Source organism: Tamandua tetradactyla, chromosome 5 (assembly GCF_023851605.1).
Source record: "Tamandua tetradactyla isolate mTamTet1 chromosome 5, mTamTet1.pri, whole genome shotgun sequence".
NCBI lineage: Eukaryota > Metazoa > Chordata > Mammalia > Pilosa > Myrmecophagidae > Tamandua > Tamandua tetradactyla.
Window position 1 is genome coordinate 112643627 of NC_135331.1, and position 22017 is coordinate 112665643.

The 22017-nt window shown below is 37.0% G+C and overlaps 1 protein-coding gene across 2 annotated transcripts in view; it reads left to right on the forward strand.

Moving 5' to 3' along the window:
* The window catches only part of LRRC1 (leucine rich repeat containing 1), a 134655-nt gene that overhangs the window by 96765 nt on the left and 15873 nt on the right, over positions 1-22017 (forward strand). For both annotated transcript variants that reach the window (XM_077162088.1, XM_077162089.1), the window contains 6 exons: positions 7223-7279; positions 7578-7641; positions 8032-8106; positions 10456-10600; positions 12446-12564; positions 13943-14026. In XM_077162088.1, coding sequence (XP_077018203.1) covers positions 7223-7279; positions 7578-7641; positions 8032-8106; positions 10456-10600; positions 12446-12564; positions 13943-14026 — 544 coding nt within the window. The remainder of the gene's footprint in view (positions 1-7222; positions 7280-7577; positions 7642-8031; positions 8107-10455; positions 10601-12445; positions 12565-13942; positions 14027-22017) is intronic.

Below are 22017 nucleotides of genomic sequence, written 5' to 3' on the forward strand. Positions count from 1 at the left end.
TTAAATATGACACCAAAAGCAAAGCAACAAAGAGAAAAGTAGATAAATTGGACTTCATTAAAAAAAAGATTCTTTTGTGCAACAAAGGACACTATCAAGAAGGTAAAATAACAGTCCCTACAATGGGAGAAAACATTCGCAAATTATCTATATGATAATGGTCTGTTATTCAAAATATATAAAGGACTCTTATAATGAAACGATTAAAGAATCAGTAACCCTATTAAAAATGTACAAAGAATTTGAATAGACATTTCTCGAAAGAGAATATGAAACTGATCAACAAGCAGATGAAAAAATGCTTGACATCTTTGGTCATTAGGGAAATGCAAATCAAAACCATAGTAACATTATTCTTCACACCCATCAGGCTGCCGGTGATAAAAATGGCAGACAATACCAAGTGTTAGCAAGGCTGTAGAGAAATTGAAAGCCTCCTACTTTGGCGGTGGTAATGTAGAATGATGTAGCCACTTTGTAAAACTGTCTGGAAGTTCCTCAGGAAGTTAAGGAGTTACCATATGACTTAGCAATTCCACTCATAGGTATATACACGAGAGAAATGAAGATGCGTGGTCACATAAAACCTTTTACGCAAATGTTCATATAAGCATTATTCATAATAACTAACAGGTGGAAACAATCAAAATGTATGTCAGCTGATGAATGGATAAATGTGTATCTATACAATGGAATATTATCCAGCAATAAAAAGGAAAGCATCAATACATGCTACAACATGGATGCGCCTTAAAACATGCTAAATTTAAAAGGCCATATACAAATGTCACATATTATATGATGCCATGTATATGAAATGTCCAGAATAAGAAAACCCATGGAGACAGTGCAGTGGTTTGGAGCTGTATGTGCCCCAGAAAGAAATGTTCTTAAAGTTAATCCTTTCCATATAGTGTATGAGCATTGTTAAGTAGGACCCTTTGATGAGGCTGCTTCAGTTAAGATATGACCCAGCTCATTCAGCATAGGTCTTAGTCTTGTTACTCATAATAAGGAGAGAAAGAGGGCCAACTATGTCGGGAGCTGAAGCTGCCATGTGCCTTGCTATATGGCCAGGGAATTAAGGCAGCCAGTCCTCAGGAAGAAAGCCTCACCTTGATAATGCCTTGATTTAGACATTTTCCTGGCCTCAGCTGTAAGCTAATAAATTCATATTATTATCCATTTCATGGTGTCTGCTTTGAGCAAGCTCGGAAACTAAAATGGACAGAAAGCAGAATAGTGATTGCCAGGGACTCGGAGGTAGAGGGGAAATAAGGAGTGATTACTAATGTGTATAGGGTTTCTTTTTGGAGTGATGAAAATATTCAGAAATTAGATTATCATGATGATTGCACAGCCTTGTGGATAGACTAAAAAAGTTGTTTGTACACTTTAAAAGTGTGAATTTTATGGTTTGTGAATTGTGTTTCACTTTAAAAAAAAAGAATGGGCCTTAGGTAAACTTGAGGCCTGGTACAAAGGAAGAATCATGCTGTGCTTGAGAAACTTTTAGTTTACAGAACTTACCTTGTAATGGGGTGAGGTCACTTTGTACCAATTACTCATACTTGGCTTTTAAGCAGAGCAGGTGCACATAGCCAGAGCTTCCAAAACACTCAGGTGATGCAGAGTAGCAGTAAAGGTTGGAAGGGTCCAAAAACCTATGATGAACTCACAGAAAATTTGGGGATCTGGAAAGCTCTTGTATTATCTTCTACTTTGTGAAACTATCTCCATAAGGTTGCATTTTTTTGGCCATTAAAGGAACTTATACTCTCTAATTGAAAAAAAATAAGTTAGTCTAAATATCTCTGAACATCCTGACTCCCCATTTAACTAAAATTTCTCCTCTGAAACTAATATTCTTAAAGGACAAAGAAAATATGTAACAATCTGATGCAGTGCCCGGAACATAGTTGTTATAAAATGGTTATTTTAATAAACATTTAGTTATGGCATTTTGCTAATAGAAGTAGAGCAGGTGAGTAGGCCTAGGGTTCCCTGGTAGATTGAACTAGAGCATGTAGGTCATATTTTATATCTGCTATTCATGGGAGTGATGATCTTAATTTGAGTGGGCTTGAATTAAATGAGCCATAGAGTCCTTGCTGATAATTGTTTTATTATACAACAGCATTATTATATATGATATAATAATTGCTAAGTATTATATTAGGAGTACATGCTGCCTAAGAGAAATAAATCTTTTGGAAAGTATTCCCATATGTAATGCTCTTTTTGGGGGGCCTGAGATTTACTATAAAATATTTATTCTTTCAAAGAGAAAGATGAATAAATACGTACTTTTCAGGTTTTCCAGAGCAAGGTCATCATAAGGAAATTTGTGACCACTAATTTCTTAAATGACTAACTAATATTGAAAAAGTAGAAGTATTGATGAATATGTAAGCAACCCCCTTCTTTCCCCATCAATATTGTTATCCCCGATCAAATATTGTTACCATAAATATTTACAGTTTTAGATTTTATTGGTTATACAGTGCACTGCCGTTTGCTTACTTAATCTACTTTAATCAATGATTGTGGTTACCAAAGAGGAAAAAAAAATCTGAGTGAATTAAAAAGGGTTTTAAAACATAGTGGGAACAGATGTAAATTCTTTAAAGTCACCACTTCATCCAGTCCCTGAAATAGAATCCTAAAAATACGGCTGGCCTACATTCTGACTTTTGAAAGAGTATAACTTTTGTCACTGGCATTATGAACTGTGTAAAATGGTAAGCATTAGTATGCTGAGAAGAAGTGATTCAATACATTCTTTTCCTGCAGGAGTTATCTTCTCTTTTGCGGTGTGGTAGTGTTATCATACTTTGATGATAAAAATGGTGAGGGTGGCAGGGTGGCTAGAAAACGGTGCCTTTTTATAAGGGGAGTGTGAGGTCATTCCAACATTATTACATAGAAGTTTAATTTATCAGAAATTAAAATTTGAAGGGTGAAAATGTCTATTAATAAGGGACTGGTAAAAAAAAATAAGGTACACATAGACAGTAAGATACTATGCAGTTGTTTAAAAAAACACTGGCATGTACAGATAAGAAATGAGAGGCAAAAGTATGTTAAATAAGGAAAGCAAAATGCCAGATGTACATGGGATGCTACCTTTCATGTGAAAAGGAAAAGGACAAGACTATATACTCCTACTTGTTTTTACATAAAAGAAAACTGAGTGAATACATGAAAAAGAAGGGTGACTTCCTGTGAGGAAGTCTTGGTGGCAGGAAATGGGATAAGTTGGGGTCAGGGGTGGGAAGGAAACTTTTTACTGAGTATAATTTATTTCCCATTCCAATTAATGTATTACCTATACACAAATTGAATTAACAGTTCAAGGGCAAGAAAGAGTAGGATTATGTAGATTCCTTAGTGAATCCTGGTGTCCCCTTTTACCCATTGTGTGAGACTTTGGTCATTTCCTTTCTCATCTATACAGTTAATTCTTGTAAAGCACTTACACCAATATCTGTCATATTGTAAGCTGCTAGTATCTTTATTAGTAGTTAAGGACTAGGAACTCTCGGTAACTACTGAGATGCAGTAATACCTGATACTTTCTTTTGTCTCTATAATAGTGTGCTTAAACTGAAGTAGCTTGTAAGTGTGTGTGGTGTTTGGGTCTCCTTTTCCCTTAGCCAAGTGGTTAAGAGCTTGGGCACTGAAGTAGACAGACCTGGGTTCCAGTCTCCTACCCCACTAATTTTCAGCTATGTGTTCTTTGTTAGGTGTTATAAGAGAAGCAAAGGTGTTTGAATGAGATTTGAACAGGTGGCCTTGACAAGGAATGGAGATCATTAATTCATCTGTTCAATTTTGTATATCCATTTCTGGTCCAATTTTGTATTCTGACAGATTGTATTTTATGTTAGCTGGTGCTGGAACAATGGAGAACCAGGTTGTGGAGTGGGCTAGCAGGGTTCTGTACTTGGGCCTGAAACTATCAAAAGCAAGCACCTGATGAGAACTAAACCTGTGGTTTCATTCTAGAGTCAGTGATCCTCTGAATTGAGAGTGATTTGTCCAGATTGTATTCTGAGGGTGGGTTTCATGTGGGAAGTGGGGGGGTCTTTAGTTAAAGCTGTTTCTTTGCTGTCTCTTCCTCATTGTCCCTGGGTCACCTATTATGGACATTATATGGTAGGTTAAAGGTTGGCCAGTGCTACTGACTCAGCATCTGTAGGAGTTATCCTCCCAGCAGGTTTTCGGTAGTAGAGATTAGTCTCATGATTAATAGCACATCTTTCTGAACCCAACATACTTGTAAGGTACCCAGTAGTCTTTAAGACAAGGCCTATCCCAAGGAAACAGGATGAAATTGGCTATGTTATCTTGATGGGAGAATAATTTCGTATCCTAATTGCCATAGTAGATATGATTATATTCATTTTTGAGGGAATTGAATTACAGTGGCGAAGCTGCTCAGCCAAACAAATCCAGGTAGTTGGCGAGACAGGGTGGGGATTTGAACTGGGGCCTCAGGCCTCTCAGATTCAGTCTGTGCTCTTTTTAGAGTGACACTATCATCAGTAGATCCTTGGAGTCTGATTATAATGTCTGAGTTTTTTATTTTAAGTACTTTAAAATAGTGGGAAAACATTATCTCAGAATAGCTATTATTTTATATAATTTTAAGTTAATTTTTGAGTTTCGAAAGGTTACAAAAATGTGACTTTTTAAAATAATACAAATGCAAAAAAAATGGGATTTGAGTTACCCTTAAATCCACTCTTTTCCCTTTTATCATAAAATGGTAGAAACTAAGAGGTTTTGTGATCAGAAGCTTTTTACTTAACAGAACATTATATTTCAGTGTTTAAGTGTGATGGGGCTGAAGACCTTTTCATTTAATCTTATATGACTTTATTGTTAAGGTCTAGTTGTCAAATCTGTTGGTGATTTTACAGTATTTTTGATCAAGTATTATTTGCTTTGAGTAACAGTGGCCTGTGCCTTTTAACCTAAGACATAAAATTTAAAGGCAATTTTAAAGTACATATCCTAGTTTTAAAATAATGTAAAACAAGAAATCTCAATGCCCCTTTGGAGTGGTTCAGAAAGTAAGATTTAAGTATGCACCCCAAACTGTTAAGTGTTTTTAAAATTTAAATTAGATAGAGGGTTTCAGAGACTGGAGGGCATTGGAAATGGCTTGGGGCAGTTGGAGCAAGGGCAGGGTCAAGCATAAACTGTGGCTTTACTGTTTTGTGACTACTCAACCTCCGATGAAGCCTAACTGTATCATCATGGTATTGTCAACATCCTGGGTTGTGACTAATCAAGTGAGATGATGTATGTAAAGAGTCTGCACAGCGCCTTCAGCTGTCACAGGCGGATTCCTCCCACCCCCAACGTCTCTGTTTTCTGCTTCAGGCGGGAGACTCTCAGAACAAGGCTGGGAACCTTGTTCCAATACTGTGTCAGCACCTGTGTAAAACTGCTCCTTAAGATGCTTCTGAAAATGCCTTATAAGTAAAGTTTTTGAAGCTCAGGACTTTTTTCTTTTATTAATGGATACTCTTAGTTTGCCAAAGTAGGCCTCATCGTCATGGATGTTGATAGCTAAAATGACAGCTTTACCAGTGATTTTTAAAATACAAATGCAGAGGCAAATGATTACCGCTCCCGCCCCCCCCCCCCCCCCATAAAACCAGCAAGGGGTTATATGAAAATTTAAACTTGAAAAAAGACCTTCGTTTTTAAACTTTGCTTTTATCATTTCTTTTTAATTTTTAATTTTTTTTTTTTTTTTTGCCACCATCATTTATAGATTACTTTTGGAAGTAGATACTAGGCAGGCACTGTTATTTTTTTCTATATAAACACTAGGTCAAGAGAAAGTAAAACTAAGTAACTGGGACTTCACTTCTTTTATTTGAAGAATATTGACATTAAATTCATAGCTATTCGTTAGTGGGAATTTTAATTTGAAAATGTTTGAAACAGTTTTGTTAACTATTGCTTTAATTGTGAAAATTATTTAATTTCCTAAAATTGAAGGAAGTGACACAAAATCTATGCATTTTTTAATACAGGTAATACAGGTAAAACACCTTGCCAAGCAAACAGGGTTTAAGCATATATGCATCCTATTCACTTATATCAAATCTGTATTTCTGATATTATGAAATCAGTTACATTAGCACACATGATTCTGGTTTTTATTTTGGAAGAGGGAAAAATAGAGGATTAAGGCTGATTAGAGTGGTGAGATAATGTCCGACTCCTTGTATTCTGCATGCTCACAAGATTCCTCCATGTTGGGATGTTACTGTGATGATATTAGCAAATTGTTGACTTTTTCATTGGTATAGAGCTTAGTATATTGCCTGTTGGGGTAGTAGCTGAATCAGTTATTTTCTGAGTAAATGCATTGTGCCAGTGCCGACATAACATGGATATGTCAGGGTTTCTGGTGATGCGAACTGCCATGCCTGCCAAGATCTGATCTAGATAATCAGTGCCTGGGGAGAACACCTGGCTCGTTTTGCCATGCTCCTCACAGATACAGATTACACCAGAGAGACAGTGAAATCTGTTGAAGAGAGCACCATTCTGGGGTATAATACAAAGAAAAGCAATGTTATTATAGCTACCACTTATTGAATCGGTCTCAGTTCCAGGCACTATGTGAGAAGCGTTATTACATTATCCCTAATGCATTTAAATGGAAACTATTTCCGGAGTGCAGCTTGCTGTGTGGGTGTGTGGTCTGAAGCGGAGCACCTGGGCATCTCTGGACTGAGATGCCCACTTCTTTAGAGCTGGGACAATCTAACGGCTATTTTGAAGGAGAGCCTTGCACTCTACAAGATTAAAGTCATTATTGTTTTTATAGTAACAGCACATTTTTGACATTCTAAAGTCTAGAAGCACATATCTGGTTTCTATCTTAGTCCTGGGAGTGGTTGTGTTTTAGAGGCTTGTGAGTTACTTCCACATATCAAATGTACACAGTAACTGAGTGAGAGGGAACCTTGTAATCATGACATACTACTCTAATATTAAAATTTGGGAGGTAGAAAATATGTTTGTTTTTAATGGGGCCATGGAAATGGTGGTAGATGTTCCCCCCCCCGAGGAGTGACATATAAGGTTTTATTAAGAGTTGCCACTTTTTAGGTGTATGTATGGGGGAGGAATATTAGGAAGAATATCAGGAATTTTTCCATATATATATATTTTTTCTTCTGTTGATTTCTAGTCTTTATAACCTGGCTTCACTGGAACTGAGAGAGAATCTTCTTACGTATCTTCCTGAGTGAGTCTCTGGGGGGAATAAGAGGGTAATTGTACTGAATGACTTTCTTTGAGTATTTCAAAAACAACAAAGAAAGGACTACAGTATTTTGTCAGGAAAAAAAGACTGTGTCCTTTGGAAGGTTTGGGCGATGCCAACCTTCTCTTGATAGTCCCCCCTATACAACAGTTTACTACCATAAATTTAAATGAATTTTATTTTTGGAAACTAGTCCAAGTGAGAAAATCATATTGTGAGCATTTCTAAATATTTTATAAATGATACTGCTTGACTGGACTCTTTTTTTTCTTTTTAATAGCTCTCTTACCCAGCTGCGGAGACTAGAAGAACTTGACTTAGGAAACAATGAAATATATAATTTAGTAAGTGTTTAGAAGGGAGATTTGAATTTAACTTTTTCCTTAGTTTTGATCACAGAATGTTAAAGGACTTCATAGGAATGTTTATAAACCAGTATTTGTACAGCTATGACTTGGGGACATTAAGGAATGTGCTTCTGATCACACAGGTTGAGAGTTATGATTTGGGGGACTAATGTCAGAACTAGAGGAGATGGGCTCAGGTAGAAACAAGAATTGGGTGGCTGGGGAAAACTGGGGGTACTTTCAGGAAGGGTGCTTGATATTGAAGAAGTACTAAGAAACATCTGCTACAGTACCCAGTTATTAGCTAATGAATTAGGATTCAGTCTTTCTTAATAGAAGTGTGAAAATTAAGTCTTTGTTATCATAACACTATTTTTATTGTTTTAGCCAGAATCGATCGGAGCTCTCTTACACCTAAAGGATCTCTGGTTGGATGGAAATCAATTGTCAGAATTACCTCAGGTAAATAGTGATTTCATGTGTTCCCCAAAATAACAGCAACAAACTTCATGAATTCTTTTCTTCTATATTATATATATGATCATCTTGAAAACCAAACACATTGATTGAAAAAGCACATTTGGAAAAAATATATTGAGCACTCATCATTCGATATTTACATAGAAAAATTGAAAACCTCAACCCACCATTCCTAAAGATAGTAAATATATCCTTTAGTTTGTGAGGTCTGTATTTTGTTTCACCCTGACTACCCACATTGCTTGCTTCAAGCTCAGCAGATTTGTAAATTACTAGGCTCCTTTATACTGACAGTATACATGTGCCAAGTGCTTTGGGATAATTTTAACTACATTTTGCCCTCTGATAGCTGTTGTAAAGGAAAATGTTAAAAGCCTTTATTTTATTCTTTTTTCAAATATTGGTTATAGTTTATCTGGCATGTCATCATATTCAAGTTTTTCCACTGTGAGCCGAGTGAGATCCATGTTTCACGTGAAGTGGGGTCTTGTACATACTTTTGATCGCATAATCATCTTATGGAGTTTTAGTAAACAGTACTGCCTTTTGGAAACTGTACCAAAAAAAAAAAAAAGTCATTTCCCTCTTATTTTATTTCCTTCAGCTATTACTGAATTTTATTCTTTGGTGTATCTTATAATGTTTAAAGTCAGAATGTATTTCATCCTGTAGGCATTATATATTTAAAGTAATTCAGGTGCCGTCGCTGCTCAGTCGTGTAAACCAGCTATAACGGGACTGTGCGCTTAGGTGGGGAATGCCATACCAATTCAGGGAAATCTGACCCTAGAAGAGATCACTTAAGTAGATTTTTAATTGTCTAAAAGGAACTAAGTTGAGTCTTTTTCTGAGATCTTGGCTAAAGTTGGAAAAAGAGAGCAGAAAGATCAGCAACAAGGATTTGATTAATACTTGGATTTCTCTAAGAATGTGTGGGAAATTCTGATGGAGAGAATTCCAGTTACTTTAGGCATAAAAGTATGGGGAAAAATACCACAAAGTTATCAGGAGAGTAAAAAACACCAGCTGTGGACATGAAGGGCAGAAGGGTATTTGTATGTACAGATGTGCATAAATGACTACGTAAGAAACGCCACCTCCTAAAATACAAAGAAATTAAAGCTCTGGTAATCATGTTATAGATGATTATTTTTAAATCTCATTTGTCTTAAAGGAATCTTCCTCTAGTATGAACTTGTATTAAACCAGTACTAAACAAACTAGAAGGTCTCAAATAATCAGAATTATGTCCCGGTCTTCCAATTGATGATGGAAAGAAAATGATATGTAAAGACATTGTGAAAAGAAATTAATGAAAAAATGGAACAACTTCAGGGTCTAACCTGGAATAAGTAAAAATGTAATCTGTTTTCCTACAGACAGGAAATACAGATGGCCAGTGGGGAGAATCATAGGCTTATTGCCTATGTAATATATAATTAGATAGCAATGAGGTAGCTACTGAGGCTTTTTGAGTAGGAGAGTGATATGATTACATGACCTGAGCCACCTGTGTTTTCAGGAGGGTGATTAGGAAGCACAGTTACTAGAATGGACTTGGCAGAAGGGGAGTCCAGACCCAAGTCAAGAGACTTAAGTTAACAGTCCAAGTAAGAGGGTAATGAGATTAGGAATTTAATGTACGGGCAGTGGGAATGGAAAGGTAGAGATAGATACAAGAGACATCCATTAAAAAATATGCATTTTGTGAATGGAAGTTAAGATGACTCTTAAATTGAATGTTAATCTTACTGAAGTACTTTTCCTAATCCTGGTTAGACTGTTTACATTACAAGCAGTATGCTTGTTTTTTCTGTTGATGTTAAAGATGTTGATGGGTGTCTGTATGTTCCAGGTTTGCCAGGGAGCAATTGCATTATGTTTGTGGTAACAAGTACTACCTGTCCTGGAAGAAAGATAAAGTAAATGATTTCTTACCAGAGAAAATTTCAGGGTCACCCTAAAACATAAACTTCTTCCCAGTGACTGATTCCAGACTTGGAGAACTGAATTCCAGCTTCTTTTTTCCTAATTTTGTGACCTTTACAGTCATTTGTCCTCTTTTGGTGCAGCCTCTTTTTCTGCTAAGTGAGAATGATCCCTTGGGAGGGCCTGGCATACTGCTCAGCTCCATATCTATGGTTCATACAGCTTCCCCTTCTCATTTGAAGGGTCTCTGTGAATTTAGGCCAGCTTTCACATTTAGATATGCAATAAAGAATATATCCTTAGAACTACTTTGGGATTTGGTAGAGAAAAATCACTGTAACAAATTCCTTTGTGCTGTGGCAGGTTGAAACATGAGTTTCTTTTTCTATGTCACTGATGTAGGAAATAGGAAATCTGAAGAATCTGCTGTGCTTGGATGTCTCTGAAAACAGGTTGGAAAGACTTCCTGAAGAAATCAATGGTCTGACTTCATTAACAGATTTAGTCATTTCCCAGAACTTACTAGAATCAATTCCAGATGGCATTGGTAAGTATAGAAAATACCTAATTACTAAAAGCTGCTTGTTGTCTTAGGCCCTTGGAGCACACTCTGATCCTTGGGTCAACATTCTTGGGTGCCACTGCTGTGGCTCCTGAAAGTCTTCTTGTTGCTTGTTTTAAAAGAAAACTTCAAGAATAATTAATACAAACCAAGTTTCTCTAAATGCAAGATTTCACATTGACTTGGTTTGGTAGGAATTATAGGGATTATCACGTATAAGCATTGACTCATGCCTACTTCTTCTGTATCTTGTCTCAGTGATTTCAGTAAGGGTTAAGCCCAAATGATAGAATTTTTTAAAGGCCTGTGAACAATCACTAAGACATTTCTAATTCAGCATCCTAAGTAGTTTATGAGAAAATAATTTCAGCCTTATTGCCTGACCTTGGGAAGGTGCTGTTCAAAGAAAGAACAATGTGCTTGAATTGAGCCTTTCCAGTATATTGAGAATGATCCTTTGCCATAACCATTTTATGTTATCCATTTAAAAAAAAATTGGTCCAGACCATTTCCTTTCAAACTTTTCCAGTGTGAAAAATAAACTCAGAGGAGATTTAATAAACATGAACTGATGGTTCTACCTTAGCAAAGCCACTTAGAAGTTACAAGAAACTACATCTAACCGTATAGTTATCAGAGGATTGCTGTCTTTGGCCTTCATTTGACTTTTATTCAGAACATCAAAGGAATTTTTTTAATGATTTTCAATAGTTGGAGAAGCTGTATGACAGAGCACCACTTCCTTTCTAGTATTTGGTCAAGATAAAAGTGCTAATTTACAACAGCAAATCAGTAGAAATGCGGACGTTGCCTTTTGGTTAAGGCTGGTTTGAAAATGATGAGTATTTGATGTTATGTAGAAATATTCACTGAGAATCAAAAATGGCATCTGAAAGCGTTGTAGGATCTAGGTATGTTTGCTTAGGATAGGAAGAAGTAGGAGGCATGAGCTGGCTGACTTGAAAAAGACTGTCATGAAGTACATTTACTTCATTATCTAGTACAAATGAGAGAAAATGAAAAGATTATGAATCTCAGTTTGATTTAAGAAAGAGCTTTAAAAAAATAAGGTACTTGTTAAAATGAAATTGACTTAGTTAGTGAAGAAATGAGTACCCTGTCACATGAAATATTCAAGGAGAGGCTGGAAGACCATTTGCCAGTGACATTGTAACGAGACAACTTTGTTGTGTCAGATGTCCTGGCTTGCTTGCTGGTTCTAAGAATTCTTCATGCCTTGCTGAGAATTCTTATGCATTTCCTGAGAGGCAGGAAAAAATCCTTGGGGGACAGTTTTGGTAGGTTATTGATTATGCTAAATAAAGAGTTTAAGAAAAGGTAGATAATGAAGGGCATCTATTTCTAGTCTCAGTCCTTTGACTTGTAGTTGAAAGTGAGAATCAGCTGAATTTAGAATTAGCTGATTTAGAATTCCCTTCATCCTGTGGGAATTTGGAAGAGGCTTCATTAAAACTTATTCATCTCCCTGGACTGTGGGCATCACCAGTAAAAGTCAGAGTTTTCCTGCCCTTAGTGAAATGGCAGGAAATCCTTTATATGGCTTTTCCGAGATTACTGACTTTCTTTGCATATACAGAAATATTTCATTATAGGAATTTTCACTGTCATTGTAGGGGTTTTCACTGTCATTTAATAATAAACTATGGTTTATTGTTGTTTAGTAACGTTTCTTGGAGTAAGATATGTTATGTTGTTTCATAACTTGAGGAAAAAAATAACTGTTTAAAACAAAAAAGAACAGCAGATAGGAAGTACTAGGTGTTAATTAGCAAAGATTTTAACTAATGAGCTTAAATAACACTTTTACAGGAAAACTGAAGAAACTGTCGATTTTGAAGGTGGATCAGAACAGACTCACAGAGTTGCCTGAAGCAGTTGGAGATTGTGAAAGCCTCACTGAATTAGTTCTTACAGAAAACCGGCTCCTGGTAAGTGTGGGTTGCACGTTCAAGTGGATATTTATAGTGTGGTTTCTATATAGTCAAGACTTTTTAGGGTAGATTCTACTTATTTATAATTTGGGTGGATTAATGTAAATTCCCTCCTGTTACATCTGAAAATGGGACTTGCTAAGCAAATGAGTGATGTAAAGAAAGAAGATTAGTGTTTAATCTGCTTAAGAGAAGAAAGTGGTTTTTGGATCCCTTGTCAGAAAATCTTTTTTCAGTTATGGTGCTTTTAATATAGGATCTGAACTGACACCCTGCAGAGGTTTCGGGTGGTGTGTAGGCATAAGCCACTCCTGATACATGTGCTGATGCCTCTACAATGGAGTTCAGGGACCAACAAAGGAAATATCATTCTGGGATCCCTATGGCCTCCCCCTGAGTTCTTTGAGCAAATGGGAAAAAATGTAAGAGAAAAAGAGAAGTGGTGGTTGGCCTTCACGGGATTGGGACTGAGAAATGCTCTTTTGGGAGTAGCCAGAGTGGTATCTGATGGACTGTGCTTGATTTTGCTTCTTAACCCCAACCTAAAACTGGAGTGATGGAGTTGTCTTTGGCAATGATAGTGCCTTCCCCACCCTACCTGGGGTGAATTAGCTGGATGGCAGCAGATCTTATTTGTCTTCTTACTTTCTGCTGCTCCTTCAACTTCCTTCCCTACCTTTCTCTTTTCTAACCATCTTCGTTTTGTTACCTCTTTTTTTCCCTCTGTTTTTCCTTCTCCTTTTTCTGCTCTCTTCTCTTTTCTCCTTTCTTTAGAGAAAGAGTAAGTAATACTCTTTAGGTGAAAATAGAAAAAACAAACAGAAACAACAATGAAAAACCCAGCAAGAGCTGGTTAAAGACACAGAATTGGTGGGGAGAGCCTAGCACCCTCTTTCATGAGGTAGCTCAAGTAACCATCCTCTGGCAGATGTGTTGTAAGTTATCAAATATTCCTGTCCTATTTGTGATTTTAGGCTCATGAAATAGTAGTCATAAAAATTATAAAAATAGTCTTCATCCCAAGACTCCATTGCAGCCTTGACGGTATGGGCAGGGAAGGGATAAATCTTGAAGGTACATAATCTCACTTACTTGAGTTGAAGAGCATTCATTTTTACTTTACTTGGAATTTCCATGTTGCCAGGTCTGTGCCTTTGACTTAATTTCAGTGAAATACAACTGTCATTTCAACAGAAATTCAAAAGATTTAATTCCATATCCCCCAAGTGAGCATTATAAATGCCTGACATTCAGGAAGAACTATTGCTTCCCTTGCTGGATGTGATTATATTCTTTAAGTCCTTGAAAATAACTGTTTTACTGTAAGCATAATAAAATATGTTTTCAAGTAATAATAAAAATATTATTTTAACAGACCTTACCTAAGAGCATTGGAAAACTTAAGAAGTTGAGCAACTTGAATGCAGACAGAAATAAATTAGTATCTTTACCAAAAGAGGTATGTGCTTGCTTTCAAAGAAATGCTAATAATATTGACATACAAGAGTTTTAAAATGTCAATTATTTTAGAAGACTTATGTGATGCTTTTTTAAATTTGGGAATGCTCATCTGTGAGTATAAAGCTGTTTGGAGGGATTATATCAAAGAATGATCCTGAGTAACATTAAAGAGAATAATTGGGTCATATAATGACTGTGAACAGTGCTGGAAAAGGAGAAGGGATTTTAATTGAGAGAAAGAGAGAGATTGACTTTTTGGGCTTGATAGAGAATGGTGGCACTATTGACAGAAGTGGGTAATCTGAGAGTTTCTTTCTGTTTGTTGAGCTTAAATGTGAAATTAAGCTCTATCCCTTAGGAGATTGAATTATAAAAATACATCACAATGAGACCCTATTTCTGGGCAGAAATTTACAATGGGAAGAGTTCATGTCTGGGATGAGAGTGAATTTAACTCTTCATAAAGGCATACATGTAAAGCAAGGCGAGTGTGAAGCTGTATTAGTTTGCCAGGGCTGTTGTAACAAATTACATAACTGGCTTAAAAAAATTGTATTCTCCCAGTACTGGAGGCTACAAGCCAGAAATTAAGGTGTCAGCAGGGCCTTGCTCCCTCTCAGGGGCTGTGGGGGAAGAATCCTTCCTGTTGTGCCAGGCGTTCCTTGGCTTACAACAGCATCATTACAATCTTTGCCTGCATCCTCACCTTGCCATCTTCTCTCTTCTCCCTGTGTATTTCCATTTCTGTGTCTAAATTTCCCTTGTCTTATGAGGATTTAGGGCTTTCCCTAAACAAGTATGACCTCATCTTAACTTGATTACATCTGCAAAGACCCTATTTCCAAACAAAGTCACATTCAAGGTGATGGGGGTTAGGACTTCAGCATATATTTTTATGGGATGCAATTCAACCCACAACAGAACTAAAGCCAGGATTCTGGGATTTTATTTTTGTCAGTGCTTCAAACAGGAGATAAGTCACCATACATTGTGGTGAGTAGCCATGTGGATTTAAAGGCATTTAGGTTCTGGCAGGGGAGAAGATGCTGATAATGAGGAGGAAACCCACAGTAGACCAAACAAGAAACTATCTAGTACTTTGTTTAAAAAGAAGGCCTACTTTCTATTTGGAAGTAGGCGAACATTGATCGGAAAAGGTTAACACTGAATTTAAAACTAAATTTAAGCCACCACCACACCTCTCCCCCATCAAATGAACTGTTGGTGAACTCTTCCCCTTTGCTATGGTCATAAAAAGGTGTGGTATTTTCTTCTATGATATGGTTACCAGCCAGGTGCAATTTCCTTCATATATATGTGTTTGGGCCCTTTCCAAAATCTTTCTGTTAATAATTTTGAAGCTTCCAGCCAGCCAGGCAGAATTTGAGAGGTTCCTATTTTTATATGGCCAATTCTCAGGGTGTCTGAACTTGGCCTGACTTCCTTCTTCCTTTATCCTCAGTGTCCCAGTCTTCTCCCTGGTAACATGGCCAGATTCGACCCTCTGACCTACAATATCCTCACTGCTCACCATTGTGCCCAAATGGAGGTATAAGAATATTTATTTTAAATGTGACCATATTCTGGCAATCATTCATACCAACTAGCCTGTTAAATAAAACTATTTCCAGCAGAAAGGCATCAGTCTACATCTCAATTAAACTAGGACGCAGTTAATAAACTCTGCTAATCTAAATCTTTTAGTTCCAGTTTCAAAGCAATAAACCAAAGCACAGAACTGATATTCTGAACGTTAATTTTATTCCTGCTGAATAGCAAATATAAATGGGTTTTGGACATGTAAACATGCAACAGAGAAGTAGAAAGGGTTTTTACATCCTTTCCTACTGCCATGCATTGTGTACTAGGTGCTTTCCTGTATGCTAACTCATCAAACCCTCACAACAGCTTTCTGCAGTGGCAGTGATTTCCTTATTTTTCATACAAGGGGACTGAGGCCCGGTAGGTAGTTTTCCATACCAGGGCTCATATACCTAGGACTTGGTTGAACCAGGCTTCAAAGATGCGTGTCCTGGTGGTCAATAAAACATGGCACCTCAAATAATACAGATTCAGCCCATCTGTTTCATCTGTGCAGCTTTGATAAAGAAAGGCCTATTTATCTTTACTTTTAACATTTTAGAAAATTAACATCTTAGGAATTTCTCCAAGGTAAATGCTAAACAGAGAACTTTTTAAGTTTGATATTAATTTCCAGTAATTTTCACCTCTGTCCCCCAAATCCCTTATTCCTCTGTTTTCTGATTTTCTCTCTTTAACAGGGACACATTCTAGAAAAAACTTCAGAATTTTATCTTTATAAAACCATCACTACGTTTTTTAGGATCAGTCCTCTTTTCACTTTAAAACATGAATCATTGTATTACAAGTTTCTGGTTGGAGAGCTGTACTTACTCTGTGCTATGTGCCCACTAGGATCTTCAGTTTTTCATAATGTGAAAAGTGAAAATATTCTAACTTCAAAACATCGTATTAGTGATCATGTGTTGTGTGTTTTCTGGAAAGTTGTGATTGTTTTTCTGGTCTCTAGAGCTTTATGAAGGAGCAAAGTCTGTGCCTTTTCCTTCAGCCACCAATAGAACGTTTAGGCTTTTAAGAATTGAATCTTTTCTAGCACACCTTCTCTTCTATTCATACACACTCAGGTCCTAAAGGAGGGAACCTACTGAGCACATCTCCAGTTCTGCTGTGAGTCATATTTTGTTAACACAGCAGGAGTGGTTGAGTGCTTGCCTCTGATCATTAAGGCTAAGCAGCCAAACCAACGAGAGCCCCCTAACCTCGCATTGCATCATGTTGGTCTGGGCAGCACTGCTGTTGTGTCTTGAGTCTCTATGCAGTGAGTGTTGTCAGTGCTGGGATGACCTCTGTGTGTGTGTGTGCACGTGTGTGTGTGTTTTGGCTTTGCCTCCAAACTTGATACCATCTTATTTAGTCCTGAACTTCCCTGATTGGATTCTTTTATTTCAAAAATTTATTAATTCCCTTAAACAGTTAAGTTGCATGCATGACATATTTAAACCAAAATACTGCCCAATTCAATTAATATGCCAAAGTCCATAGTTGCAATAATTGCCATTGGTCTGGTGTGCTGTATTGTTGTTCCTATTTTTTGTCTTAAAAAAAAAAATCTAGATAGTACTGTATATTGTCGATTTTAAGGCACACATCTCCTTAGTCTGTAACAGCATTTATTTGCATTCGTTTTTCTAAATGGTTGAGGGGAAAATGTCTGTATTGTGTGGGTCGCAATAATAGATTCTGTTTATGTTTTGTGGTGTTATTTTATTTGTAGTAAACATTTGCAAATCAATGAATGTCTCTTGTTTTCTTAATTGTTAGCTGCTTGGAAATTTAGAAAGTCAGGTAATCTTGTTATCTTGTAAGTATTGTTGAGACCACAGTTGCATCTCTAACTTCCATTTTGCTTTCTAAATGCATGAAGATTCAAATCAGCCAACTGTATTGTATGTCTTCATTGTGAAATATTGGATGTTTTCTTCAAAATTCTGTCATTTCTTTTTTAATGACTGCATGGCCTGATACCTCATTTTGTTCTGTGTTTGTCAAATTTGTTCAGATTATTCTCTTACAAAAGAATGCTTTTCTGTGAATTATAGTTTAAGTTATTCAAAATTCTGAAAGGCATCACTTGACAGCTCATTTCTCGTCATTAAATTGTAGTTTATCAGCACGATTCTATCTCTAATGGAAAGACTAGATCTACTTTATTTGCTGAATGCAGCATGCTTCTGATTTCTCAAGCCACTTATTTGTGTCTTTTGTTTTTTCATCCTGTTGCTTAAGTACATATGCTTCTGGAACAAGGAGGATCCCTAAAAAACTCAAATTGTTGTGGGTTAAGAACAGACAGGGTGTTGGTGTATGTGTGATAATGTGGATTGATGAAAGAGCCAGTAACTTCATAATTCCAGTCAAATCTTACTCTCCCCCCACCCCCCCCCCCCACCCCATGAGCAGGCACTGGGAATCAAACCCAGGTCTCCCCCATGGCAGGCAAGAAATCTGCCTGCAGAGCCACCATACCCTGCCCCAGATCTTACTTTTAAATGACCTAGACCATAAGAGTTTCTGGCTGAAAGAAATTGAGCATACATCCTAGTTGAGAGTCCAATCTTTTGTTTCTGTTGTTAAGATGAAAATAACCTTAATTATATGACACGTCTAGTCAAATGAGACAAGATAGGATTTACAGGTCATCCATGAAGCTTTTCTTTAGCAGTCTACCAGTAAACATTAATTACCTGTGAATACTATTGTGAAATTCAGAAATGTCTCTGATGATGAAGTGTTATTTTTCTGGATAGCTTTCTACCTTCTTTTATAACAATTTAGAATTCTTCCAGTGTAAGTGTGCCATCAAATTCTAAAATGAATTATTGAAAAATAAAGAAGATAAAATAAAATGAAACAGGGCAGTGCAATGGTGGCTCTGTGGCAAGAATTCTCACCTACTGTGCTGAAGACCCAGGTTTGATTCCCAGAGCCTGCCCATGCCAAAATAGATAGATAGATAGATAGATAGATAGATAGATAGATAGATAGATAGATAGATAGAATGAAACAAAAATATTAGAATAAAATTGACAATCATATTTCAAGATGAAGAGGGCCTTCTTAAACATGAAAGAGACAATGTCCTAAATCCTAAAAGAAACAGTTGATGGAGTGAACTTCTGGGGAAGATGGAGGAGTAGAAAGCTCTAGGACTTATTCCTTCCACCAAGACAAGTATTAAATAGTCAGGAACTGTGTGATTCAACTACTTTGAATTCCAGAGGCCAGAAGAACACTGTACAGCATATAGGGAGGAGTGGGGAAAGGAGGCTGATAACTTACAACGAAGAACCAAAAATTGCCTTCTGCATGGCAGCTGCCTATGTCCATCTCCCATTCTCGCCACAAGCCACCACAAGGTCCAAACTCTGGCTAGCTACTGGTGACAGAAAGAGACATAAAATTCCTCTTCCCCCAAAACAGGAGTGGGCCCAGCCAATCACTTATGATGGCCTATTGATTAACGAATTTTGATTGCTGTATCCCAGCTCTGACATCATTATTGTTTCAACTAGCCTTGACAAGAGGTGGTGACAGCCATTGTTTCAACATGGGTCAGGGGACATGATGGAGATTTAAAGATGTAGCACTTCCTCCACCTGTGGAGGGCAGTTAGCTGAAGGGCTGCATTTGCTTGGCAGACCAAGAAAGTTCAGCTCTTGGGTGCCATCGGAGAAGCTTTTAGAGTCTTTCCTGATTCCCTACCCAGAGCTGGCTTGCACCCCCTTTGTGGGGCCCTTGCCTTATTTTGGCTGTGAAAGACTGACTTGGGAAAGTCCTCTCCAGGCAAAAGCAGCTAGAGACAACAAAAGAAAAGTAATAAACTATAGAGGCAGACAATCTGGGACAAAATCTTGTGGGCTTCAAACACATGGGAGAGGGAAGTCTGTCTCCTAGGAAATAGGGGACTACCAAATTCCTGTAAATAAGGGAACTCCAAAACAACTAATAAGAAAAAGCCCCAGACAAGACACACAGGGAAACACAGGGAAAACATTGCACATGCCATTTGCCCTGGGCATATTTTCCTGATAGGAGGGCTGTAGCTCAAAAAAAAATCTGTCTTATCTCCAGCTGTCTTATGTCCAGAAAGACATGTCAGAGAACAAATCCGAGAGTTAACATTTTAAAGTATTGAAATGTACAGTGTGCAACCAAAGGGTACATGACAAACATAGAAATAGGAAATGATGGTTTGTCCAAACTAAGAAGATAAAAATATAGAAAACACCAACAAAGAAGATGAAAATGTGGACATACCAAACAGAGCCTCTTAAAAAATGATCTTCAGGGCTACAGTGGCTCAGCAGGCAGCGTTCTCACCTGCTATGCCAGAGACCCGGGTTCAATTGCCGGTGCCTGCCCATGCAATAAAAAAAAGATTTTCAAAATGCTCAAAGAGAAGATGGAAAATGCAAAGAACTAAAGGATATCAGGAAAACAAAAGAATGAACCATGAGTCTAAATAAAGAGAGAGAAATTTTTTTAAGGAACCAACAGAAGACCTAAATAAATGGAAGGACATTTTGTGTTCATGGATTGAAAGACTAAAGGTTGTTAAGATGTCAGTACTACCCAAAGCAATTTACAGATTTGATGTAATCCCAATCAAAATTCAAACAACCTTTTTTGTAGAAATGAATAAGCCAATCATCAAATTTATGGATAGGCAAGGGGCCCTGAATAGCTAAAGCCACCTTTAAAAAGAATGGCATTGTTGGAACTCACACTTCCCAACCTTAAAACTTATTACAAATCCACAGTAACCAAAGTGGCATGGTAGTGACAGGACAGACATACAGTGGAATAGAATTGACGGCTCAAATATCAACCCTCTTACATTTACGACCAACTGATTTTTTTACAAGAGGGTGAAGGCCACTCAATTGGAGAAGAATAGTCTCTTCAACAAATGATGCTGGGAAAGCTGAAGCTCTGTTTGGAAAAAAAGAAGGAGGGAGGACCTCTCCCTCACACCATATACAAAAATCAATTCAAAATGGATTAAAGATCATAATATAAGAGCAAGAACTATCAAACACTTAGAAAAAAATGTGGGGAAGCATCTTCAGGACGCTGTGTTAGGCAATGGTTTCTCAGACTTTATACTCAATGCACAGGCAACAGAAGAAAAAAATAGATAAATAGGACATCATCAAAATGTAAAACTTTTCTTCCTAAGAGACTTTATTATAAAAGTAAAATGACAGCCTATGCAGTGGGAGAAAATATTTAGAAACCACATATCTGAGAAAGGATTAATATCCAGAATATATAAAGAAATGCTTCAACTTAACAGAAAGATAAACACCTAATAAAAAAAATGAACAAAAGACTTGAACAGACATCTCTCCAAAGAAGATATATAGATGGTCAGAAAGCACATGAAAAGATGCCCAACATAGCCTTTAGGGAAATGCAAATCAAAACCACAATGGGATACCATTTCACACCCATTAGAATGGCTGCTATTAAAAATGGGAAATAAGTGCTGGAGAAGATGCAGAGAAATAGGAACACACATTCATTGCTGTTGACAATGTAAAATGTGCAGCTGATGTGAAAACCTGGTGGTTCCTCAGGAAGCTAAGTATAGAACTACCATGTGACCTGGCATTCCCACTACTAGGTGTATATCCAAAAGAACTGAAAGTAGGAACTCAAATAGGTATTTGCACACTGATGTTCATAGCAGCATTATTCACAGTTGTCAAAAGATGGAAGCAACTCAAGTGTCCATCAACTGATGGATAAATATAATGTGGTATATATATACAATGAAATATTATTCAGCCATAAAAAATTAAGTCCTGATAGATTCAACAACATGGATGAACCTTGAAGACATCGTGTTGAGTGAAATAAGTCAGACACAAAAGGGCAAATATGGTATGATCTCACTGATAAACTTATAGAGCCAGCATCTAAAATATAGGTTAGCAGGGAATGGGGGTAGCGATAGGGAATGGGGAAGTTAAGGCTTAAAATGAACAGGGTTCCTGTTTGGAACAATGGAAAATTTTGGTAATGGATGCTGGAGACGGTAGCATAATATTGTGAATGTAATTAATTGCACTGAAATATATGTCTGAATATTATTAAAAGGGGAAATGTTAGGTTATATATATGGTAACAGAATAAAAATTGTTAAAAAAAGAAACAGTTGATGGATTTTTAAACAGTTGATGGATTTTTGTATGTGAAAGTTAGATTTTAGATAACCAAAAAGGCAAAGATGGCCTGGGGGGAAGGAGACATTTATAGCATTACAAATAAAGGAGCCCTCTCCTTACTCTATTAGAAATTCTTTCCCGTCATTGAGAAAAAGATGAACACCCAATAGAAATATGGGAAAATACAAAACCAATAAGCAGTTTACCGAAGGGAAAA